Source organism: Camellia sinensis, chromosome 15 (genome assembly GCF_055761805.1).
Source record: "Camellia sinensis isolate YWXY chromosome 15, ASM5576180v1, whole genome shotgun sequence".
NCBI classification, from domain to species: Eukaryota; Viridiplantae; Streptophyta; class Magnoliopsida; order Ericales; family Theaceae; genus Camellia; species Camellia sinensis.
The window spans coordinates 107,155,719-107,182,584 of NC_138975.1; the positions used below are offsets into that span (position 1 = coordinate 107,155,719).

The window sequence follows — 26,866 nt, forward strand, 5'->3', positions numbered from 1 at the left end:
TAATTTTGTTTTATTGTGTTTTGTGGTGATATTACCATAGAAGAAGTTATTCGGTAGACCCCTCGTCAGGGAATAAATTGGTATGAAGTACTTTCGTTATTTTGTTAGTCTTGGAATTTGTTATGGGATGACTATTGTTAACATAGAAAATTTCTTAGAGTGAATGAGTGACTTTATAACTTGTGGTAGTATCTTTTAGAATTTGGGTGGAAGTGAGTTGGCTAGAGACTTCATAGAAGATTTCAAAGTAACTAAAACTAATATTTGTTGGTGTAACCTTTTGTCTTGAGTTGTGTAGGCTTTTCGTGGTGGGTTTAATATGGTAGTTGGTGTTGTTATTTGTGACGTGAGCAGTTATGAGGATTCAATTTTATTTTCTTTGTACCTTAGTAAGCTGTGGTGGATTACTTCTCGAGTTAAATTGTTTATTTTTCAGGTGTGGAGCAGATTTCGTAGTGATTAGATTGAAGTACTGAAAAGATTATTTTAATTAGAATTCTGAATCAGAAGTGTAGAATTATTTCTTTTGGCAAGGAATGTACATTGAATTTCCTTTGGAGAGATTTTATTGTAATTTGAGGTTAATCAATTTATTAACGATTCGGAAATTTTAGAGTCGTTTCAGTGTCAATCTTTACGGGTGTCTCATTGTGATTGGTTAGAGATACTTCTAGGGTGAGAGATAGAATATTCCATTAATTGGCCTCAATAGCGGTAATAATACTTGTTAATAAGTGAGTTGGTATTGTAAGAGTTGTTCAATTTGGGTTTGATCTCGTGGGTTATCGTAATATTAGTGTGATGTAGAATCGTGCTATAACTTTAGAGTTAGTGTCATGGCTTGGGTTTTAAAGAATGAGAATCGTAGTGGGAATACCTTAGTATTACTAGAATGTGTATCTAGTCTTGATGAATTCTATGTGGACTCGAAATGCATTGTGTGAGCGTTTGGGTAAATTTTATGTTGGAGTGAAATTGTGTGGGTGGATGTAGACAAGTTTGCATAAACTGTTAGTCGGTTCGTCGAGTGAAAGAAATAGAGTGGATAGGTAAAAATAATATAGAAATTGCTTGGTTGGGCAATTAAAGTTGTGGCTGAAGATTTTCGAGTAGTGTGTTTGGCATGATTGCATTATGTTTCATAAGAGTTGGTGGTTAGTGCTTTTGAAGAGTTATTATTTCGTTTTGTTAAGGTCTCGGAATAGTGATGGTTATTTTAGCCTTGGGATTATCACCAATAAGGTATGACGTCTTGATATTTTGGGGAATCGTTTTGCCAAAATTTTGTTATACTTAAGGGATTAGATCCTATTTTGTTGCTGTGGGTTATCGATGTGGATAGAAGAATCACTTAATGGTTTATACTAGTAAGTGTTTTATAATCAATTGTTGTGCAAATGTCATGATTTGGTTTGTTACCGGTGTGACTTGTTGAGGCTCATGTAGTAGTCAAAGAAATTTTGTTGATGCATTAGTAAGTACCTGAGTGAGTTTGTGGGTGACTGTAGAATGTATTACATTACTTGAGTTTAATTTCGAGGACGGAATTTCTTTAAGGAGGGTAGGTTGTAATGACCCAATTTTTTTTTTTTAAATAGCCAGCGTATAATTTAATTGAGCAAATTTTCAAATTTGATTGCCGTGTAAATTCTGTGCGAAAATAGTTCGGTTTTGTATATTTTAAAAATAGTTTCCAATCTCAGAAAATTATGAAATTTTTATATGTTGTTCCTATATGAATCTAGCACGTTGGATAAAAATTTCGGAATTTAATGATGAGTATTTATTTTATGAAAATTCACAGACTGATTGGTGTTCAGTTTAATTTATAGCAGAATTTAAAATTGAGTTTTGGGTGTTCGGACCATGATTTGAGATAAATTAGTTGGGGATTTATTTTAAATTATTAAACTCCATTCATTTTGGACCCAATTGATTGAATTGTGACCCGTTAGTAACTATGTAACGGTGTTGTGGTTTTATTATTATAATTTGACTACCATAAAAGAGTTATGAATATTTATGGTGTGTACCATTAAACGAAATATATTTTGTGATGAGAAAATATTATATTTACTTTTGTCATTAAAGATGTTGAAGTGTATTTTTGATTGATATATATATATATATAGGTGTGTATATATATAGTTAGATATTTGGTTAGATATTTGTTTATAATATATATATATATATATATATATAAAAGTGACCAAATAGGATGTTTTGTTCAACTTTAGGTTCTTGCCGTGAAGAGAAAGAGAGAAAAAAGGGTTCTAATGTTGGTTTTTCATGTGTTTGATCTAGTATAAGTCATTTTTGACCCCTAGTGCATTGGATCAAAACGTAAAGGGTGGAAAAGGCGTCGTTTAGCTCCGAGCAGATTTAATTTCTGTTGCCAAAAAATTTGAAAGCTTATTGGCTTTAGGTAGAGATTTTTCCTATACTTCTTTATGCACTTTTACTTGATTATATGGAGTTTAGAGTTGTATATAATTTAATTAGAATTTTTGAAAAATTTGTGATTTATTTGCTTAAAAGAGAAATTTTGAGAAAAATAAAAAGTTGATACCCAAATTGCGAAAGCGTAAATTTGGAATATGTTTGTAAGGTTATGAAAGAGCTATGTTTTAAATTTGAACAAAAACGGACTTCGATTCGATCGGTTTTGAAATTTTTACCGGTTTGCAACCAAAACAATATTTTTAAAGAAAATAAAGGAATTATGTTTAACTTTTGGGGCTTTTGATCAAAATAGGATGTCATAGTTGAATAACGCTTGGAGAATGAGTTTGGAAAGAAAATGATATTTTCTTAGACATTAACGATATTACTTTTGAGAGGTTACCAGACGTGATTGTGATATGAAAACTAGTGTAGTTGTTCATATTTGATGAGATGTGGAATAGATTGTATTTATTGATTTTTTTTTGAAATTTAATTGTTTAAATATCTGTTTAGAAATATCTGTTTTGGGCTATCGGTAGAGGATAGTCATGATTGTTGTAGAAATGCATGAGACTTAGGTAAATTGAACCACATTCCTCATTTGTTGCATTGGACATTGCATTACATTCATTTCATTGGAAATGTATCTGTTTTTGAGAAATATTTGGAAATGTATCTATTTGCGAAAAGATGAATACTTGGTGAATCTGGGTAGGGGGTGTAGAACCGCGCAGTTAGGTGTCGAGCCTTCCAGTTTACTTGTAAAAATGACAGTGGTAGTGCATTAGGGCCTACTTGCAGACACTCACCTAGAGATTCACAGAACATGTATTCATGTAACAGATATGGTTTAAAATAGAAATGGTTTTATATCTATTGTTGCATCTTAGCATTGCATGCTTTATAAAAAAAGAGATAAACTGTTTTATCATGAGCATGGCATGAGCATACTCCTCTTTAGTCTTGTCATGGTCCACATGTTGTGTAGTATGTCTCTATTGGGCTGTGGCTCACCCTATAAGGGCAACCATTTCAGGTACAGGTGCTATACCTTCGCCAAGGCATTGACTTGGGAGGACTCGGAGCTGAGGCTTTATTTTTTGTTTTATTGTTATTTGTTGAATGTAAGCCCAGGGCTGTATTTGCGTTGAGTTGAAACTCCATTTTGTGCAACCAAGAATGTTATTGGATAAATTTGTAAGCCTGTAGGGCACTTATTATCTGTCCGGCTTCCATTTCATACTTATTGTAAAATGTATGCTTGGGATTGGAACTAGGACATTGAGATCTGAATAGCATGTATTCAGCATTTGGGATTTAATGGAAATGGATGTATGGAATAGTTAGCTATATATGTGTGTTTGTCTATCAGGTGGGTTTTATAGCATAAATAGATATACCGTGCCCAATTTTCGGGGCGTTACAGCTTTGTGAGTGAAACTTAGAAGTCCACTTGATGTTCTTTTTTGTTATTGGAGCCTGAGTGTGTCAACAAAGTCAGCCACTTTGACAGCTTTATCATCAACACGTTCATCTTCACCTTCACCAGCACCTTAGGCAGAATGGTTTGCACCAATGTCTACATTGATTGTCAACACACCATTCTACGGAGACAAGTTTGATAGAAGCTCACAACATGATTGCAGGACTAGATCTTGGATGGTCGCAACAAATGGAAAGGGATTGCAAAGAGGAACACAACACAAAGCAGAGAGACAGAGCATACTTATTTTTTTGACCTGGCATAAGGCAATCAACAATTTGTATACTTGCTCTTTGCTTCTTTCCTTTGTCATATTTTGTTGGAGTTTGAAGGAATGCCAAAGAGATTTTTATTTATTTTTTTATTTTTTGTGAGATGGCAGATTGAACCATTGATTCATGGAATGCCATGCTTTCTTGTTTTGGGGATAAGGGTATGGGATTGAATTATGTCCTGGTCAACCCTTAATTTGGATATAAAGTGGACTTTTGGTTGAGAAGAGTCCTAGATATCCCCATATAAGGGATTATATATGGAGTCCCATAAGAGGAATACAAAATGGTAGATTAAAGATGTCTACACCCCTACATTTTTCAGCAGGCTAGCGCACCCCTAAACTACAAGCGCCCCTTCAAAAAGTTACTAGTACTAGAGCCAGAAAATTGTGAAAACCATGTCCTTTTACAGCAAGCAATTGTGACACTAAAATCATTGCACTTTTAATTTACACATTGTACTCATTCCATGCTAAAAGTGAAAAAAGTTAGTGTATGAATGATAACAAAAACAATATACAACAATATTATTAAAGCAAATTTTGTAATTATGTGATATTTTACAACAACAACAACAACAAAAAAAAAAAAAAAAGAAAAGAAAAAGAAAATAGCAACTACATCAAACTATATATCAACAATATCATTCAGAATTTATAGTACCAATTTGATTAGGATCAATGACGATTCCTTGAACCGGTCCTGCTCGGCCTAAGATAGTTCTGTTGGAATTGATTGCTGAAGAAGCCACTAGTTTAACATGAGATGGTATTGGAGTTTCAGGAGAGTTACCAGAAATGCAGAGGGCACCGGAATCGTCTTGATCCCAGTATACTTCAACCATAACACCTCTCGGATTCTCTGCAGATTCTGTTCCTGGAATCCCGACGAACCTGGCTCCGACTGGTATCTGCATAATCATTGTGAAAAGGGAGAGAAATTGAAATCCTTTTGTAACAAGTGTGCTAATTTAGTTTATTATTATGCAACAGAGAAAATCAAATCCATTGCACACCTGAACTGAATTTCCAGAATTCAAAGTTAGAGTTGCCAAGCTCCCCTCTGCTGCAGCAGATTCCAGCTCTGCTTGCTTTGCAATGTTTAGGAAAACTTCTTCAAGAGTTGTAAGTCCAAGTTGGATATCTGCTATGCCGAATTCTCCCTGTCTATCTTGGAGCTCTGCAAAGAAATTCTGTGGGGACAAAATTGCCAATTAGAAAAAAAAAAAGAAAAAGAAGAGATTTTTGTGAATTCATAAATAAATTCTGGATACGTAACAAAATGAGTATCCAGAAAATCAGTATCAGGTTTATATAGCACGCACCGATTCAATTGAAGAAGGGGGCAAACCCTTAATACTTGCAAAGAGGTGGAGGTGCTCTTGACCAGACAATGCATCCCAAAGAATATCAAACTATAAACAGTGAAACAGAAATCTATAGAAATATTGGGACAATCAAATCTATGATCTCATTGAAAGAGTGAAAACTAAAAAGAAATGGAAAAGTACAAAAGGAATCACCTGGGGACAAACTCCTATGATTCTTCGAATATTTGACATGCCAACAGAGCTCTGAACAGAATCTCCATAGATTAATGCTGTACCAAGACATGTCATGGTTGGTTAACATCCTGTTAAATTTATCCAAACAAATCATAATTGATGGACATGAAAACCTCATTACCATCTGCTGCCGTCACTGGTGTAATTCCAGTCAAACAATTAATTGCGGTAGTTTTTCCAGCTCCATTGGGTCCAAGAAGACAGAACAGTTGACCTTTTGGAAAGTTCACCCATAAGCCCTGAATGTAGGGTCACTTTCTTTTTATTTTACACATCATTTTATGTCTTACTGTGATAATGTGGTTAAATAAATTGGACTATCAAATATCTGAGAATAATAATAAACCAAATGGGAAAATGTGTTATTTGAACAATAAACTCATCTTTCCCTCTAAGCATAGTCCAAAAACTACCAAGTGCACAAGGTTAAAGGACATTTTTACCTTAAGAGCATGATAATGTGAGGTCTTCTTACATATACAGAAACCAATCTTTGTTATACCAGGATATAACTTTACAAGACCACGTATTTGAACAGCAATATTTGGATCAACTACATCTTCCATTGCTTGTTGCTTCACAGTGCTTTCCTCTTCAAGTACATCCTCATCATCTAGAGTAATGTTTTCCAGTGAAGGAACTGAACTTGTGCAGCTACAAATGCTGCCGTCTAAAAGAAGAACATGACAAAGCATTAGTCACCAGCCAACCAATAGAATTTGAGGAAAATAGATTATTGGTTTAAATTCAATTACCTGTCACCTTGTTTCCACCTTTCCCTGTCCAATACCCAGGATTTAGAAAGTAGAATACTGGTTTTCTCTAATATTGTCAAAGTAGATTTCCAAAACAAACCACAGTGCGAATGTTGATACGAGCCATATATAGATATCATTCTGCCAAAACATATGAAAGTCAATGACCAGTGTTGAGCTTTGTTGGAGACAAAAGTGATACAAGAATGAGAAACACATACAAGCTCATACATACATAAGAAAAAATGCACAAAAGCACACACAGGATTATAAATGTTCAGTATTCATGTTGAAATGAGCGAACATACCATTGAGAACACACACTCCGTATCATTTGGTGCACATTTCACTCTTCTACTCCAACTGACTCCAGGATCTTCGGAAGTGGCAGTTGCGTCAGAAAGCAATATAATACCTTCAGCAAGAAGGTTTGGTGGGAAAAATGACCAGATAATCCGATAGGTACTAGTGAAGCTAGTACTATAGGGGAATCCAAATTGTGTAACAAGCTGCAAAAATTAAGAGAGATCTGCTATGATGACTCTGTCCATAATAAAATCTGATCTAGAATTTAAAGAAGGGAACTTGCCTGAGCTACAAAACCAATAATAAATATGGAGAAACCCACAGTTGTCGATGAAGATGACTTGCTAATGAAGGCTGACAGCATAAAGGCAAGACCAATCTAGCATTAGAAGAAAGACAGATCAGCCATTAGAATTCAAAAATAAGGTTTGCTTGATCAAAAAGATGATATTGAATTGCGTCAAAATTTTATCTGGTAGAAAGAAGCTTACCATATTGAATTGGAAAAGAAAGAAAAGAAGGAACACAACTACAAAGCCATTGTGCTTGAAAAAATCAAATTGAAACATCATTCCAAAGAGAACTGTGAGAAGTGATGAAATAAGCGTGATGAAACTGTAGACGTCCCGAACGTCCCGGGGGAAATCCCCTCCGTTTTGTTCATTGGGCTCACTACAGTTCAGGACTCAATGTCACGGTCCTATCGCAGAGTGCAATGCAAGACCAATGAATCATCAAAGAGTCCAGATCCGGCAAATCGTTTTGAAAACAGATTTTTAGAAAGAAGTGTCAAACATGGATTGCTTTGCCAGATACAGAGTCGCCACCTAAATATTTTATTTTGGGGGAATTTAGGAAACCCTGACTCGTGCCTAAGGCCACATGTTCGTCATCACCAAAGTTGCCTCGGCTCGGGAACTTGGGTACGATTGGGGAAGGTCAGTTATGAGCACCCCTGCTCGCCCAATCAAAGATCGGCCACTACTAAACATGATATCTTGTTTTTGAAAACACATGCGTTCTTATTCCGATTATTAGCTAGAATTTACTATGTGATGCACACACCACATAAGTATAGACTAGATTGCCTAATTTGGAACAAAGCATCGCATATCCGTTTGTTTGGAAAATGGTTTGAGATTTGCTACTCGCAAGTAGGCTAAAAATGCGGATTTCAATGAATTGTCCCAATTCAAGCAATCCAACCTTCACCCACAGGCATTCAGGCAGTTAATCAACTAAGCAGATAGCCTCATGGTAAGCATGCTGTCATGGCAACACTCACACACATGCAAGGATGTTAAAGAGTAAATGCTTACCTAGTACTCCAAGCCAAAACAGAAACTAGTTAGTAATCAAATGCATGATCTTAGTTCATGTTAAGATGGCTAATGCAACACATGCAAAATGTAACTAGAAATAGGCTTGGCTATTCTAAGATGTCATGTGAAATGCAACTTGATACATGTATTCAAATTGGAATTGAAATACAATGCAACTAGCATGATGCACCGAGCCCGGTGCATGCAAGACATATGAATGGATGCACGCATGTATAGCATAAGGATGCTAATTGAGATATGCCCTAATACTAACTATCGTAAGTGGTTAAATAAAAGGGAGAAAGAAGTGGGGTTGGAAGACATTCACACACTCACGCACACTTATTACACAATTGCCCTCGCTCGGAGGGTCCGAAAGAATAATACAAATTTAATTAACTAACAAGCTAATTAAATATTACATAACCACTTAACTAATTAACAGATTAACTAGTCAACTAAAGCAGTAAAGAGGCCGCCGCAGCTCCGCCTCGGAATGCTTGGATGATGCATGCTCGATTCGCCTCGCTCAGAAACCCGTTGCCATGCCACTGTTGCCTCTGTTGTCTCTGTTTTCACTGTTCTGCACCTCTGAGAACCATGAAAACACTTGTGATGCTTCTGAAACACTCCCTGCACACTTTGGGATGCCACCGGCCAAGATAAAACATTACCGGCCATGGAAATGTGGCCATCGGCCAAAGATTGGATCACAGGCTTGACATTGATGGTCGGTCGGCAGTAAAAGTGGCCGACCGGCCATTTCTTCGTGCAGAATACTGGTTTTGCTGCAACAGAGGACAGACAGTGCATGGCATGGAATTTTCAAGACAGTGTGTGCATAGCCACCCTCCCTATCATGCTATGATCTCAAGGGAGTATGGCCCTCGACCCTCGGGTCACCAATCACGCATTTCGATGCATGATGGCCGAAGGTACCAAGTTTGCAAATCAATGTAAATGAATGCAATAAAACAAATGAATGCTTCACGCCCTATCATTTTGAGATCAAGGGCGTCGGCGACCGAGGATTGAGATGTGTTTCCTCACTTTAAGTACGAACACACCACATTCCTCATGTTTAGTTTGACACCCCAAACCAAACACAATGCAATGTAAGTATGCAATATGGCTCAAATATGTAAAATGGCTCAAGTATGCAACATGAGGCTAAGTTAGCAAAGCATGCCAAATGTAATGCAAACTAAACATGCAAATGTGCAATATGCCAAGCATGCAAAATGCAATGTAGCAAACATGGAAAAATATGCAATGGAACTAGCATGTGACAACACACAATGAACCAAATATGCAACCAACATGCGACAAACATGCAATGGTGGACTTAAACCGCAAAGGGCCGACCTCAACCTTGCCATAAACAATGGCCAAAAGTGATGGGTGAAGGCACCAAAATGCAAAGCAAACAAGCATGCTAATTAGCCTATCACCTAAACATGAAGAGGGAACTTTTAAACACATTCAAAAGAGACTAACATGGACAAATGGCAAGCATGAAAATCTCTGAAAATGTGCAAGGGATGATGCCAAATCACCCAAACCATGCAAGTAAGGTATGCAATGAAGGCCAAAACTTGAGGCTAACAAAAGGGTTCAAGCCATGGTCATACCAACCAAGCCTCAAAGAGCCAAAATGACTTAAATCAGTCCTAAGGCAGACCAAAATAAGACTAGGACATACATTGGATGGGGTCAAAACATGCTAAGAAATGGGCCCAAAACAAAGGGCATTCAAGGCCACAAAAGGGAGCATTCCACTACAACTATCACAACCAAACATGGCATGGATTATGTGATGAAAAACAGAGTTATAATATGCCAAAATGTCCCCCAAAACAGATTTAGATGGCACCTAAATGACTTAAACAAAGAGGCATGCACAATGGCCCAAACATGGAGCATAAGACCACAACTCTTCAAGACATTGAAAGGGTGGTAGATGCAAGCATACAAGCATAAAACATGAACTGAAATAGCATGATAAGTGATTCCAAATCACTGAAATGGCTCAAGCAAAACATGCTCATGACTCATACACTCAAAGCCTACAAGCTAGAATGCAAAGAAGCTATACAAAGCATGGCAAACATGGCTAAGACAACCAAAGTCAGACCTCAAGCATGGTAAAACATGACTAAAAACTTCACAAAGCTAAGTCAAAACATGTGAGCATGGTGGTCCAAATGCAAGACGCATGTTATGACAATAAAGGGGATTACAAAGCAAGTGTATGATGCATGCAATGGACTATCAATCCAACCAAAAACAGAGGCATAATATGACCAAATAACACCCAAAAGCCTCTGAAATGGAGCTAAAACCAACTAAGCATGCATGCTACCTTTATGAGCCAAAAACACAGGCATATGTGACATAAAGGGAGAGGGGTGTCCCTCCCCTATGCAAGACCTCAAAACCCCTTCACCACCACTAAAATCCCTCTGGATTTCAGTGGTGAGAAGGCCAACACACGAAAGTTCCCAAAGCTCAACAAAGAAGGCACAAAAATGGGCCAAACAAGGCCTAAAAGGGGGAGGACAACCCTAAACACAAAAGTGACCTTAATGAAACATCTTAAGCATGAAAAATCAGAACTTTTATCAGTTATACATAAAGCTCAAAACAGCATGCAAGATAGGCTAAAAGCTAGTGCAAAAATGGGAAATATAAAGCAATAGTGCTCACCCTTGAAGAACACTTGAAGAACAGCAACTCCAGCCCTCTCCTTCTGATCAAAGCCCACTCAAACTCCAAGAACAAACTCTCAACACCTCCAAAACCGAAGTATGGTGTAACACTAGGTGTTTTAGTGCAAAACTAAGAACAAAACACCCTTTTGGACACTCTAACACACACAAATGAAGAAAGAGAGGGAGATATAGAGAGAGAGTGATATATATATCATATATATCTCTGATTCGCTGACCCCTCTAATGGAAGGAGAGGCCTCCTTTTATAGAACAAAACAAGGACCAAAGCTTCTTAGAGAAGCTAAGGCAAAAGGGGTCAAGCTTCCTCAAGAAGCTAGACCAAAGGTCCAAGCTTCTTGGGGAAGCTAAGACAAAGGGTCTAAGCTTCTTCAAGAGGCATAGAGCAAAAGGGTGCAAAGGGTGCAAGTCCTCCATACACGTGTATGGAGGACAAGTCCGTGCACTCCAGCTGGCACAGTTGGAATGCACAATGCCTTAAAAAGGCAAAAAGGAGGCACCGGCCAGAAAAAGAGACAATCGGCCAAATAAATGGCCGACCGACCAAACAATTGGTTGGTAGACAGAAAGCAAGGCCGGTGGCTTCATGCCACGGCCGGTGGGTTTAAGGGATGGCTAACAAGCCACTTCCTACCCTCAGGTGCAAAAATCACAAGTCCTTGGTCCACAACCAAGCACAAAACAGTCAAGTCGAGAGATCCTAAGGCAAGGCGCGTAGCCGAGTCCTTCGGGATCTCAAAATGAAAACGAATATGGATGATTACCGAGTGTTCAAACGATGACGTCCAAGTCTTGAGGACGGTCAAAAATGGGATGTCTACAGTTGCCCCTTTTTGACAGAACTCAAAAGTCATAACAATGACGGGAGTGAATGTCAAAGCCCAGAGACGACCCATTTTTGACAAGGTCGAAGACTTAGACAAGCATATAAGCTACAAACAAAGATATGCGCCCGAAGGCAGGGGCAAAATGCAAAACAACGCACAAAGCCGAGCATAACTTACGATCTTGCAAAGAAAGCTGTAATGAAGCATAACATGTGACAGTTTTAAGCTATCACAAACCAAATTACACTACAATGCAAAAAGGATGCAAGAGAATTATGTAATTCTCGCTACGTTTGACGCAGAGAATACAGTACCTGTGCGGTTCGTCTGGTCGTGCTAGCTTCAAATGAACCGTACATACAATATCGTTCCTGTCCGGTTCCTCTGGTCGTGCTAGCCTTAAATGAACCGTACATACAATATCGTGCCTGAAAAAGAAAGAGAACTTAACAGGTACAATATCGTTAGATACATGCATAGCAATGCAAGTGAAAAGTGCGTGACAACGCGAGTGAGAGGGTGCATGACAATGCAACCTAAGGGCGACGCATAACAATGCGGTATGGATACAAGACAATGCAACCTAGGTGTGACGCATAACAATGCGGGTATAAGATGCAAAATGATATGCGATATTACAAAACAATGTAATAATATATAATGTATTGAAACAATGCAAATGATATGCAACGCATTTGAGATGATCAAACTACAAGCAGTACAAAGCCACACAAATATCATGAAGAGGATGAAAATACAACATAAAACTCCGTCTACCATAGAAAAGGTACCGACACCTTCAAACCACAATCCCATCAGTGGAATAGGCGCGTACACATGCAGAACTATGTGTGTGTAGACGGAACACAAAATACAAGTAATTGGGTGGCATGATATAAGTGAGGAATGACCTGTTGAGGAAAGATCGTGATCCTAAATGCTGGATGCAACACACTGCACTATAATGTAATGAATGCAATGGATAAGGCGCGCGGCCAAACCGTATCTTGCCTAAAAAAGGCATGGACACAAACAAACCATGTTTAACACGGAAATGGTGCCGTCACCCTCAACACTAGGTGCGTATACATAATATCATAACCATGCTTCAACGTGAAAAGTATGGGTACATACAAGACCAAGCTCAACATGGAAAGGCGCAAGTGATAGATGGAGGTGATGCAGTAAATGCATGCAATATGTGCTATGTACAATGCAATATACATGCTAGCTAAAAATGCAATGGATGCAGTGGATAAGGCGCGCGGCCAAACCAAATCTTGCCTAGGAAAGGCATGGACACACACAAACCACGTTTAACATGGAAACGGTGCTGTCACCCTCAACACTAGGTGCGTACACATAATATCATAACCATGCTTCAACATGAAAAGTATGGGCACATACCAGACCAAGCTCAACATGGAAAGGCGCAAACCATAGATGGATAATGCAGTAAATGCACGCAAACTACAATGCAATAGATACAATGAATGTATGTAATGTATGCTATGTACAACGCAATATACATACTAGATGATGCAGTAGAGAAATGTATGACAATGCAAATGAGATATGCATGACAATGCAAGATAGAGAAATGCATGGCAATGCAAATGGAAGCGAAACATGCGTGTCGACGTAAGTGAAGAGTGCATGACAATGCAGGTGGAAGCGAAACATGCGTGTCGACGCAGGTGAAGAATGCATGACAATGCAGGTGGAGGCGAAACATGCGTGTCGACGCAAGTGAAGAGTGTACGACAATGCAGGTGGAGGCGAAACATGCATGTCGACGCAAGTGAAGAGTGCACGACATTGTAGGTGGAGGCGAAACATGCGTGTCGACGCAAGTGAAGAGTGCACGACAATGCAGGTGGAAGCGAAACATGCGTGTCGACGCAAGTGAAGAGTGCACGAAAATGCAGGTGGAGGCGAAACATGCGTGTCGACGCAAGTGAAGAGTGCACGACAATGCAGGTGGGATGAATGATAATGCATGTAAGGAAATGCATGGCAATGCAAGTTATTGGAATGTACGACAATGCAGGTTAAAGTGCGTAACAACGCAATGCACTAACAAGTGCAGGTAGACTGCGCAGGACAGCGCGAATGTAATACAATGCGATGCAAGTGCAGGTGGGATGCGCAAGATAGCGCAAATGAAACAATGTAATGTACAAAACAGTGCGATGCGCAAAACAGCGTGAATGAAAATGCAATGCACTAACAAGTGCAGATGAGGTGCGCAAGATAGCGCGATGCGCAAAATAGCGCGATTGAAATGCAATGCACAAAATAGTGTGATTGAGGTGCGCAAAATAGCGCGAATGATGCAATGCAATGTAAGGTGCACAAAACAGTGCGATGCGCAAGAGAGCGCGATGCGTTAGACAACGCGAGTGCACAAGACAGTGCGAATGCACAAGATAGTGCGATGCGCTAGACAGCGCGATGCGTTAGACAACGCGAGTGCATAAGACAGTGCGATTGCACAAGATAGTGCGACGCGCTAGACAGCGCGATGCGTTAGACAACGCGAGTGCACAAGACAGTGCGAATACTATGAAATGTGAAAATGCACAGGACAGTGCGAGAGAGATACAATGCACCAGAAAGTGCGAGGAAGGTGCACAAAAGAAGTGCGATAAAATGCATCTTCTGTGCAAGTAAGGGGGCATTTTCTATGCAACATGGAAAGCATATTCTATGCAATATTGAAAGCAAAGCATATTCTATGTGGAATCGAAAGCAAGCATTTTCTATGCATGAATGATAACGATGCGTGGCACGCATGCAACAGAAGTGTATATAAAAGTGCACATTCTATGCAATAGAGGGGCATCAAACATGTACTCTGGTGCCTCCGATTTATCTCTCAAAGGGCTTTGCAACACACTCAGTTCGAAAAGGGTACACCCTGTTTATATTGGCAAGAGATAACATCTGCATGTTAAAACCACATGTGCTGCTTAGACTGCCATTCTGACTTGCAGCAAGCTTAAGCTTGGGGTTAAGATACACTCATACTCCAGAGAAAGGCGAGGCCTGACAAGATGCACCTGGAATGCAGTCTCGGAATTTGCTGAAGTTGAAACATGCTAAGATGCTCCAAATTTTCCCTCTTTTCTCTTGCTTTGCAGCCTGGAACCTATATAGCTTCAGATGGGTCCTTGTTCTACTGTTCTCTCATGACCTGGGTTGAACCCTTGCGGTTTATGAAAGAAAGAATCTTGTTTTGCACAAATGTGGAGAATGGCACGGCACTCGGAGCACAAAACGATTTTATTTTTGAAATTGAGAGATGAGTTCTTAACCGGGTATTGAGCCTACGACTGAACACAGCGCACTACGACTCAACAACGGAAAACAAAAGGTAAACAACCTAAACACATCGAGTAACACTCGAGACGACTCAAAACAAGAATCGAGATAAAACAAAAAGACACGACACTCAGATGTGCACAGGGAGCCTGTTTCACCGGGTATTGTTTCCCACCCTTTCTCACTTGTGATTCTCACATCACTTCGCACTCAATCTCTAGTTTTCTGAAAAAGCCCTTTTCTCACTTTTTCTCTCAACGCATATCTCTCTATTCTTCAATCTCTCATTTTTTTCATCCCTCCCCTGGTGGTTGATGGATAAGCAGGAAGTTGTGGGCTCTTGCCCTTGGTATTCTACCAGATTCTTATTCTTGTTCACAACAGTGAGTTTCTCCCACAGAGAGGTTGTGCTACAACTGGGTGTGTAGCAAATCTGCAGCTGACATCGGTTGACGATGCTCCGCTGGGAAGTTTGGACGTGATCAAATCTGTCCAGGTGAGGGAGTGGAATATCTTGATCCATTCCAATTCGTGCTTCGCACCTGGTTTGATACCTCGTTGTTTGGAGGATAAGAGAGCTTTTAGCCCTTTATTGTTAGCTTCAATTGTGCCTTTTTTTGGCAGGTAGAGTGTCCTTTCTGGCAAGTGGAGCGCCCTTTCTGGTGAGTATGTTGACAATGGGGAAAAGACAGAACATCTGACTCAACTGTGTCCCTAGTTCATCATTTTGACCATTTTTTGTTTTGGTTTTTTACTAAAACAATTTTGACCAATATGAGAGTTAGATTAACATACTTGTTCGATTTTTTGAATTGAAATCATGCAAGTCAGGCTATGAGCACTGAAAATTTCCTTTTCTTGGGTCCAAGAAAAGGTCCAGTTTTAGAAAAATAATTTTCGAGAGAATCAGTCAACCTCAGTAAAAATTCTCAAAAATTGTTTTTGCAAACGGCCACTGCTTAACGAGCTCGGAACCTACTCTTGAGATGCACAACCTCAAATCCGAAGGAAAATTGCCCCTTGCTTGAAGAGAGCTGCATGGCAACGGAAAGTTGCCCCTTATTTGAATGGCACCGCAGTGCATTGAATGGCAACGAAAAGTTGCCCCTTGTCTGAATGGCACCGCAGCGCATTGTAATCAGTCCTCAGAGCGATGAACACAACCAAACTCTCGGATACAGAGAAGGCGAGGATGATCAGAACCATTACATGGACACAATCAATTTGGAAGTGTTTGTGGCTGGACTTCAGAATGAAGTTGCCTACGTATCCCAAACATGGGAATCAAGCCTTAAGTAGTTCAGGGTTAAGGTACATTCGGGTATTAACCTCTCCTTTTGCGCTCTAACTTTTGCCAAGGCCGCCCTTCTGGGTTTTCAACCTTGCGAGCTATGTTTTTCTTTTCTTTTCAATTCCTTTTCATTTCTTATCTACTTTTTTCCTTTTCATCTTTTCCTTTTATTTTCTTCATTTTTCTCTTTTTTCATTTTTTTCATTCTTTGCATTTTTCTTTTTTTTTTGTTCTCTTTCTTCTTTTTCTTGCTCTAACTTTTGCCTAGGTCGCCCTTCCAGGTTTTTGGCCCAGCGAGCCTCTCAAGGGTAAAAGTGTAGCTTTATCCATGTCAAATGGTTTTTGGAGATTTCGAAGTCATCTGAATCCATTTTCTCCCGTTCTGGGATTTGGCATTCTTGCCACTCTTTGTTGATTTGCAGAATGATCCATCTTCGGCCCTTCGAGCACATTTGACATTTTTGCCCCTAGTTCGAGGGGTGCTTTTGATCTAACTTCGCAAGCTTCTTTTGACGACGTCTGATCTTCTTGATCTGACCTTGATGCCTCTTGTTCGAGGGCTGCTTCGAATCTGGCCACACAGGCCTCCTTTGATGGTTGACTAGTGAACATTTTGAATCTAAGTTCAAGGTTTGAAAGCAAGGGGTCGAGTCTCAAGGTTGAGAGCGATCCTAGAGTGCACAATCTCAAGAACGATTCCACACAGGTCTTCGCATGACCGCTTAAAACACACATTTTTTTTTGCGAACGACGAATCGCCTGCGCTGAAGACAGTGCGGAACCAATCTGGATCAAGCCAGGATCCTTCTCAGTACTCACGTTAACAAACATGATCTCATTTATTAAGGGCTTAGCATGCCTCTCTTTCTCTCGGTTGATCAAATTTTTGCAAAACCCGAGGAATTCCTTCCTCTTCGTTTTCAATACATTGTTCAAAAAGTTTTGAAAAACTTAGGTCAATGCAGTGACTTAAAGGCACAGGAGGAGTATGTGAAAATGTGCTGCCGTTTCATTCAAATCTGTTGGCACAACTGGCTTGAAGCAGAAATAAGCACAAAACATGAAAACCGCTGTTGTTTCATTCAGGTCTTCTGGTGTGACTGGCTCCACGGCAGAAACAGACTTAAAAAGAAAGCAAAAAGACAAACACAAAACAAAAAAAGTGATGCCCGAGGGAACACCCCCGGAATCACCCGACTCTAACAAAACAGGATTGACTCGATACAACAAGACAGACTCAACAGGATTGACTCGATACAACGAGGCAGACTCAACAGGACTGACTCGATACAACAAGACAGACTCAACAGGACTGACTTGATACAACAAGACATACTCAACAAGACTGACTTGATACAACAAGACAGACTCCACAGGTTTGACTCGATACAACAAGACAGACTCAATACCCAAGTCAGAAAGTACAAAAATCAACATTCACAAATGCTCAAAACAGTGCGTGCCATACGCCACATCCGGAGTAAACTGAGCGCCGCCTGCAGGTGGTTCATCCCCTGATCACATAACAACACAGGTCCAGAGTACCCGAGGGATATCAGACCCTTCTGAAGCTATGATTTCAAGACTACTTAGCAAAAGAGAAAACAGACAGCATCTCAACTTGATTTCACCAAAACAGATATGAGCAAAACTGAATGACCGTGCTCTCTACTGAATTCTGCCCAAAATTCTGCCTGTAAACTGATACCCTCAGGTAAAATTGATTCCACCAAATACTGATGCCCGCGGGCCTGATACTCAGACTTGTGAGCTGATACATGCATTCCCCGTAGAGACACACTCTAAAAGCACATAACAAGCAAGTAAGAGCCAAAACACCCCTATGGAGGGGTAAGGTTTCCCTGTCCTATTTTGTCAGGAGCTAGGGTTTCACTATGCACGCAGCGATTTCAAACAACCTACAATCGGGTAAGCAACTTGTCTTAGTTTGAGATGGTCACTATGGATTCCGAATATGCACTAGGTCGAATGGTCAGAAAGGGTGCCTCGGTAACAACCGAGGTTTGTGTTTCCATCGTGGCAGAGCCCGTAACTGGTCAGCCTTATGGCACGCTTCTCAGAGCGAGCCTCTGACAAACCATTCAGGAATAGCAGATGGCAAACACAGTGTTCTAGGCGCACCAATGCACATGCAATGCAAAGAAACACATAAGCGTAGTCAAAACAAGATATCATGAGTTCGAGTCAAGTTCTCTAAATCCCCAGCAGAGTCGCCAGAAACTGTAGACGTCCCCGAACGTCCCGGGAGAAATCTCCCCCCCCCGGTTTTGTTAATTGGGCTCACTACAGTTCAGGACTCACTGTCACGGTCCTGTATCTAATCTCGCATAGTGCAATGCAAAACCGATGAATCATCAAAGAGTCTAGATCCGACAAATCGTTTTGAAAACAAATTTTTAGAAAGAAGTGCCAAACATGGACTGCTTTGCCAGATACAGAGTCGCCACCTAAATATTTTATTTTGGGAGAATTTAGGAAACCCTGACTCATGCCTAAGGCCACATGTCCGTCATCACCAAAGTTGCCTCGGCTCGGGAACTTGGGTACGATTGGGAAAGGTCAGCTATGAGCACCCACGCTCGCCCGATCAAAGATCGGCCACTACTAAACATAATATCTTGTTTTTGAAAACACATGCATTCTTCTTCCGATTATTAGCTAGAATTTACTATGTGATGCACACACCACACAAGTATAGACTAGATTGCCTAATTTCGAACAAAGCATCACATATCCGTTTGTTTGGAAAATGGTTTGAGGTTTGCTACTCGCAAGTAGGCTAAAAATACGGATTTCAATGAATTGTCCCAATTCAAGCAATCCAACCTTCACCCACAGGCATTCAGGCAGTTAATCAACTAAGCAGATAGCCTCATGGTAAGCATGCTGTCATGGCAACACTCACACACATGCAAGGATGCTAAAGCGTAAATGCTTACCTAGTACTCCAAGCCAAAACAGAAACTAGTTAGTAATCAAATGCATGATCCTAGTTCATGTTAAGATGGCTAATGCAATACATGCAAAATGCAACTAGAAATAGGCTCGGCTATTCTAAGATGTCACGTGAAATGCAACTTGATACATGTATTCAAATTGGAATTAAAATACAATGCAGCTAGCATGATGTGCCGAGCCCGGTGCATGCAAGACATATGAATGGATGCACGCATGCATAGCATAAGGATGCTAATTGAAATATGCCCCAATACTAACCATCGTAAGTGGTTAAATAAAAGGGAGAAATAAGTGGGGTTGGAAGACATTCACATACTCACGCACTCACGCACACTTATTACACAATTGCCCTCGCTCGGAGGGTCCGAAAGAATAATACAAATTTAATTAACTAACAAGCTAATTAAATATTACATAACCACTTAACTAATTAACCGATTAACTAGTCAACTAAAGCAGTAAAGAGGCTGCCGCAGCTCCGCCTCGGAATGCTTGGATGATGCATGCTCGATTCGCCTCGCTCGGAAACCCTTTGCCATACCACTGTTGCCTCTGTTTACACTATTCTGCACCTCTGAGAACCATGAAAACACTTGTGATGCTTCTGAAACACTCCCTGCACACTTTGGGATGCCACCGGCCAAGATAAAACATTACCGGCCATGGAAATGTGGCCATCGGCCAAAGATTGGATCACCGGCTTGACATTGATGGTCGGTCGGCAGTAAAAGTGGCCGGCCGGCCATTTCTTCGTGCAGAATACTGGTTTTGCTGCAACAGAGGACAGACAGTGCATGGCATGGAATTTTCAAGACAGTGTGTGCATAGCCACCCTCCCTATCATGCTATGATCTCAAGGGAGTATGGCCCTCGACCTTCGGGCCACCAATCACGCATTTCGATGCATGATGGCCGAAGGTACCAAGTTTGCAAATCAATGTAAATGAATGCAACAAAACAAATGAATGCTTCACGCCCTATCATTTTGAGATCAAGGGCGTCGGCGACCAAGGATTGAAACGTGTTTCGTCACTTTAAGTACGAACACACCTCATTCCTCATGTTTAGTTTGACACCCCAAACCAAACACAATGCAATGTAAGTATGCAATATGGCTCAAATATGTAAAATGGCTCAAGTATGCAACATGAGGCTAAGTTAGCAAAGCATGCTAAATGTAATGCAAACTAAACATGCAAATGTGCAATATGCCAAGCATGCAAAATGCAATGTAGCAAACATGGAAAAATATGCAATGGAACTAGCATGTGACAACACACAATGAACCAAATATGCAACCAACATGCGACAAACATGCAATGGTGGACTTAAACCGCAAAGGGCCGACCTCAACCTTGCCATAAACAATGGCCAAAAGTGATAGGTGAAGGCACCAAAATGCAAAGCAAACAAGCATGCTAATTAGCCTATCACCTAAACATGAAGAGGGAACTTTTAAACACATTCAAAAGAGACTAACATGGACAAATGGCAAGCATGAAAATCTCTGAAAATGTGCAAGGGATGATGCCAAATCACCCAAACCATGCAAGTAAGGTATGCAATGAAGGCCAAAACTTGAGGCTAACAAAAGGGCTCAAGCCATGGTCATACCAACCAAGCCTCAAAGAGCCAAAATGACTTAAATCAGTCCTAAGGCAGACCAAAATAAGGCTAGGACATACATTGGATGGGGTCAAAACATGCTAAGAAATGGGCCCAAAACAAAGGGCATTCACGGCCACAAAAGGGAGCATTCCACTACAACTATCACAACCAAACATGGCATGGATTATGTGATGAAAAACAGAGTTATAATATGCCAAAATGTCCCCCAAAACCCACTTAGATGGCATCTAAATGACTTAAACAAAGAGGCATGCACAATGGCCCAAACATGGAGCACAAGACCACAACTCTTCAAGACATTGAAAGGGTGGTAGATGCAAGCATACAAGCATAAAACATGGACTGAAATAGCATGATAAGTGATTCCAAATCACTGAAATGGCTCAAGCAAAACATGCTCATGACTCATACACTCAAAGCCTACAAGCTAGAATGCAAAGAAGCTATACAAAGCATGGCAAACATGGCTAAGATAACCAAAGTCAGACCTCAAGCATGGTAAAATATGACTAAAAACTTCACAAAGCTAAGCCAAAACATGTGAGCATGGTGGTCCAAATGCAAGACGCATGCTATGACAATAAAGGGCATTACAAAGCAAGTGTATGATGCATGCAATGGACTATCAATCCGACCAAAAACAGAGGCATAATATGACCAAATAACACCCAAAAGCCTTTGAAATGGAGCTAAAACCAACTAAGCATGCATGCTTCCTTTATGAGCCAAAAACACAAGCATATGAGACATAAAGGGAGAGGGTGTCCCTCCCCTATGCAAGACCTCAAAACCCCTTCACCACCACTAAAAATCCTCTGGATTTCAGTGGTGAGAAGGCCAACACACGAAAGTTCCCAAAGCTCAACAAAGAAGGCACAAAAATGGGCCAAACAAGGCCTAAAAGGGGGAGGACAACCCCAAACACAAAAGTGACCTTAATAAAACATCTTAAGCATGAAAAATCAGAACTTTTATCAGTTATACATAAAGCTCAAAACAGCATGCAAGATAGGCTAAAAGCTAGTGCAAAAATGGGGAATATAAAGCAATAGTGCTCACCCTTGAAGAACACTTGAAGAACAGCAACTCCAGCCCCCTCCTTCTGATCAAAGCCCACTCAAAACTCCAAGAACAAACTCTCAACACCTCCAAAACCGAAGTATGGTGTAACAGTAGGTGTTTTAGTGCAAAACTAAGAACAAAACACCCTTTTGGACACTCTGACACACACAAATGAAGAGAGAGAGGGAGATAGAGAGAGTGATATATATATCATATATATCTCTGATTTTCTGACCCCTCTAATGGAAGGAGAGGCCTCCTTTTATAGAACAAAACAAGGACCAAAGCTTCTTAGAGAAGCTAAGGCAAAAGGGGTCAAGCTTCCTCAAGAAGCTAGACCAAAGGTCCAAGCTTCTTAGGGAAGCTAAGACAAAGGGTTCAACCTTCTGGAGGAAGCTAAGACAAAGGGTCTAAGCTTCTTCAAGAGGCATAGAGCAAGAGGGTGCAAAGGGTGCAAGTCCTCCATACACGTGTATGGAGGACAAGTCCGTGCACTCCAGCTGGCACAGCTGGCATGCACAATGCCTGAAAAAGGCAAAAAGGAGGCACCGGCCAGAAAAAGAGACAATTGGCCAAATAAATGGCCAACCGACCAAACAATTGGTCGGTAGACAGAAAGCAAGGCCGGTGGCTTCATGCCACGGCCGGTGGGTTTAAGGGATGGCTAACAAGCCACTTCCTACCCTCAGGTGCAAAAACCACAAGTCCTTGGTCCACAACCAAGCACAAAACAGTCAAGTCGAGAGATCCTAAGGCCGCGTACCCGAGTCCTTCGGGATCTCAAAATGAAAACGAACATGGATGATCACCGATTGTTCAAACGATGACGTCCAAGTCTTGAGGACTGTCACAAATGGGGTGTCTATAGATCCCTTCCCACGTGAGCCACGTGAACTAATATGCAGTATCATAAAGACCCATCATAGTCATTGCCTGTTAAGGAAATGCGAGTCTAAAAAATTGAAGACTGTTCTGATTGTGAATGCAAGATTTTGTTTTATGATCAAATCGGGTAAGAAGTCTATACCTGGCGAAGTTTGAGTTCTTTCTCCACAATCAAAGAACTAATTTGAAAGACAAAACCAAACATGGCAATTACAAGGAAAAAAGTAGGTCCTACTATACCCACAGCAGAGAAAATCTTCAGCGCAGGGTGTGCAAATTCCTTCAGACTGACAACCCAGCTAAAGTTTGGATCTGAGGTTGTGGAGATTGGAGTTAGTGATGCATATAGTCACATATTAAGATTTAAATAGTATCACATAAAATTGTGATATTTAATACCTCCAATCAAAGACCTTGCAATTTCACGCTCTGCTGCGATTTGAAGAGGAATTTGGAATTTGAATGTGGGATCTTCAAAATGCTCTTGCTTTCCAACTGGAGTAGAATTAGTTTGTAAACCATAGCTTATTACAGTAGCATTTCTTTCTACAAAATGGTGAGCCCCAGAGCATTGCATGGGATTGCTGAAAAGCCATTGATCCACTTCTCTTTTTGTTCTGAATGATTTAACCTGCTCAAACAAGGGATAGAAGAGTGATTCTATGATTTTATTGAGATTGATTCCTTTTGTAGTATTATTGGAAAGGAAAATGCTAATGAAATTTTTTAGACACAGCTGTGGGCCTTCTGATATTCTTATGTATGAAGTTTATGCATATAATTTTGTCTGTATAGAATTACCCTGAACAAAGAAAGACACTTCAAATTTTGTTTTTATTTTTTTTGGGAAAAAGCTGAAAAGAGGAGCCTTTGTGCTACAAGCTGGTGCTACAAATTGTTAAATTTTGTAGTACAATTGTTGTTTTTCCATGCAAATCCCAATAGATGCAGCAATTAACAAGTTGTGGAGAGTTAAGGAGCTGATGAAAACAAAAAAAGATGTTGCATTATTGTTACCTTATTAAAATAACTGAAAAATTATCTCGACTATTGTAGATTACCGTGCAAATTCCAAGACAGTAGATTTAACATCTAAGTGGACGAGTCACATGATGAGGAGGAAGTAATGAATACAACAAGTTAGGAAGCTTGCTCGAGGAAACTGAATTAGCAGATATTGAAATCAGTGCTATCATAGATAGTTTTAGGAAGGGGAAGAGGGTAGGATTACAATGAATTGACATGGAAGCAAATGATTTTGAGGTATAGTTTATGAGGAAAATGTGTATAAAGAGACAAAGTATATCATTGATGTTCTCGCAGAATAATTGAAACAATACAAGGCAACAAGACAAAGCCACTTAAAGAGGGGAATGAATGTGAAATCGTGTAAGTCGAAGAAGGAATATTTGTTTTCAAGTATGCTACAAGTGGAAGGTAATGGTCAATCAAGTGAAGGTGCCAAAAAAAAAAACTCAAAGCGAATGTGTCTATTGAAAGCAGCACCAAGTCACTTCTGATGCATCGGAGGGACTGAGAGTTGAAAAAAGTAGGCCCATTTAAAATAAGGATCAATTAAATTATATAGATAACTAAATAATCAAAGCGAAAATTTTCATATTAAATTAAAGTAGGCCCTATATTGTACTATCAAGTCCTATAAAGTTTTAATATAGATAACTAAATTATATTTTTTTTATATTGTTTCAAAAAGTTTAATTCTTTATAATGGTGTCTTTTATTTTAATTTTACCCTTCTCATTTAATATGAACAATAATTTCATAAACAATTTGTTTTTTATTCATAACTTTCAACACAAAAATCGTATCTTGCATAAAAAAAATCGTACTATCAAGTCCTATATTGCACTATCAAGTCTATATTGTATTTAATATAGATAAAATTAAAGTAGGCCCTATATTGTACTATCAAGTCTTTAAATTATCTATATTAAATTAAAGTAGGCCATATATTGTACTATCAAGTCCTATAAAGTTTTAATATAGATAACTAAATTATATTTTTTATATATTGTTTCAAAAAGTTTAATTCTTTATAATGGTGCCTTTTATTTTAATTTTACCCTTCTCATTTAATATGAACAATAATTTCATAAACAATTTTCATTTATTCGTAACTTTCAACACAAAAATCGTATCTTGCATAAAAAAAATCGTAATTTTCATTGCAAAAATTGTAACTTTTCTTACGATGTACACATTTTTAGGGATTCAGATTGTAGCATTTCCCAAGAAGGAACTATGGATAAAATTCATCATTTTCTATTGTTTCAAAATATGAAAAATAAAAAATAAAAAATCCAAAAAGGCCAAAGTTTATTAAAATTCCATCATAGCTACCAATTCATATATTTTCAATGCATAAAATGATTAGTGAATCTTCTACCAATGCTTTTGTTTATGAAAGTATTTAATTTCAACAATTAAAAAAAATTTAAAATTATTTACTATTAATTTTTTTGTTCATATTTTAATAAGAAGGGTAAAATTGAGATAAAGAGGAATTTATTTATTTATTTATTTTTAAGAATTTATAAAAAAAGAAAAAGAAAAAAAAGGGATTTAACTATCCACATTGAAAAGACTTATGATAATTTTTCAAAAAAAAAAATAAAAAATTCATGATTATATCCTAATCACAAAGCAAAATTGGAAATACAAGTAACCTCTACTCGATTAAGCCTAATCCTCAGTAAATTGACAAATCAAGCAACACAAACACAAACTTTGCCATTTCAAAACCTACAAGAAAAAAAAAAAGAAAAAAAGATGAAGAATGTAAAAAAATTTCAAACCTGTCTAAATTTACCTTATTGGAAGGAATAGGTCGTCCAGGATTATTAGCCAAAATCCGAGTAACAATGGATCTGATTCGAGTGCTATCGAAGCAGGGGAACTTGATGTAGAACTTGTCTTCGCAGGGAGGAATGGGAGGAGAGAGGAAGGGTTTGGGATCGAAGACGTTGTGGTAGATGGTGGTGGAGGAGTATCGACCTTGAATGGCTTTTTGGATGAGGAAGATGAGGAAGATGAAGATGAGAAACGAGAAGAGTTGGAGAAATGTGGAACGCTTGTGTCGCCATGAGAGGAGGACGTTTTTCTTCAACAGAGCTCTGAATTGCTGTGTCAGTAGCCCCAATCCCCTCCTCAACTCCATCCTCTTTCTCTCTCCAAATCTCTCTCTCTATATATATGTGTGTGTATATGTATGTAATGTATGGTTTGTTTCTCTGTCTAAATCTGTTTTTTCTGTTTTAGAGAGAGAGAGAGAGAGAGAGAGGGTTTGTTGGGTGTAAGTTGAGAATTGAAAAGGTGAGACTGGTTTTTATAGTAACTCGTGAGGAAGATGAAATGCTGACGACGAAAAATAAAATAAAATACGGGCGGTTTTGTGATGGATTACGCCGTTGGTTTTTGTCCAAATAACGAGATCTGCCAGGGTTGGGCTTCCCGCCAACGGTAGTTAAAATTACACTCAGCTTGTTTGGTTCTCACTTTTATTCAATTTTTATATTTTTTTATTTGGATAAATTATCAATAAGTTTTAATAATTAAACTTAATTTTTATCAAATACTATTAAAAATAAATTTTAATAAAATCTTCACAAAAAAAAATTGTGATTATTTTTTACATATGTCGTTAAAAATTGATAATTAGTAACTTTTTTATTATAATTTTTATAAATTTTCGCTAAAACTTATAATTAGTAACATTTTTCTGTGATAAATTTTTTAACTGTCGCTGAACGTTGAAAATCAGTGACATTTTTTGTAACAATTTTCAAACCGTTGACGAAAATTAACAATTAGTGATTTTTTTAATAGTGTTTAATAAAAACGTTATTAATTATCATAGGATCTATTGGACAATAAGTCTACTTATTAGGATCTACACATAGGCTCCTCTTTTTATTTTTAGTGAAAATTATTTTATTTTTTAGATAAAACTAATCTAATATACTTACAAAG

General features: G+C 38.9%; 2 protein-coding genes across 2 annotated transcripts; both read right to left on the minus strand.

Moving 5' to 3' along the window:
- Window positions 1–4,846: 4,846 nt before the first annotated feature.
- On the minus strand, window positions 4,847–6,462 carry LOC145813187 (ABC transporter A family member 2-like). The gene is made up of 6 exons (XM_082908457.1): window positions 6,211–6,462; window positions 5,889–6,006; window positions 5,726–5,802; window positions 5,528–5,617; window positions 5,219–5,395; window positions 4,847–5,113 (listed from the first exon to the last, which is right to left on the minus strand). Exons 1-6 carry the CDS (start codon window positions 6,460–6,462, stop codon window positions 4,847–4,849), a joined length of 981 nt encoding a protein of 326 aa, XP_082764583.1.
- Window positions 5,508–26,076, minus strand: LOC114320121 (ABC transporter A family member 2). The gene is made up of 8 exons (XM_082909005.1): window positions 25,707–26,076; window positions 7,112–7,207; window positions 6,831–7,031; window positions 6,523–6,663; window positions 6,211–6,437; window positions 5,889–6,006; window positions 5,726–5,802; window positions 5,508–5,617 (listed from the first exon to the last, which is right to left on the minus strand). Exons 1-4 carry the CDS (start codon window positions 26,052–26,054, stop codon window positions 6,565–6,567), a joined length of 744 nt encoding a protein of 247 aa, XP_082765131.1. The 5' UTR covers window positions 26,055–26,076; the 3' UTR covers window positions 5,508–5,617; window positions 5,726–5,802; window positions 5,889–6,006; window positions 6,211–6,437; window positions 6,523–6,564.
- Between the last annotated feature and the right edge of the window lie 790 nt (window positions 26,077–26,866).

Coding starts and splice junctions, on each gene's coding strand:
- LOC145813187 (XM_082908457.1), bottom strand. CDS start 6,462: ATGCTTTGTCATGTTCTTCTTTTAGACGGCAGCATTTGTAGCTGCACA. Junction 5,618..5,725: donor TCATAGGAGTTTGTCCCCAG/GTGATTCCTTTT, acceptor CACTGTTTATAG/TTTGATATTCTTTGGGATGC. Junction 5,114..5,218: donor ATTCTGGAAATTCAGTTCAG/GTGTGCAATGGA, acceptor ATGATTATGCAG/ATACCAGTCGGAGCCAGGTT.
- LOC114320121 (XM_082909005.1), bottom strand. CDS start 26,054: ATGGAGTTGAGGAGGGGATTGGGGCTACTGACACAGCAATTCAGAGCT. Junction 7,208..25,706: donor GACCTATTCCTTCCAATAAG/GTAAATTTAGAC, acceptor TTCTAATGCTAG/ATTGGTCTTGCCTTTATGCT. Junction 6,664..6,830: donor CGGAGTGTGTGTTCTCAATG/GTATGTTCGCTC, acceptor ATGTTTTGGCAG/AATGATATCTATATATGGCT.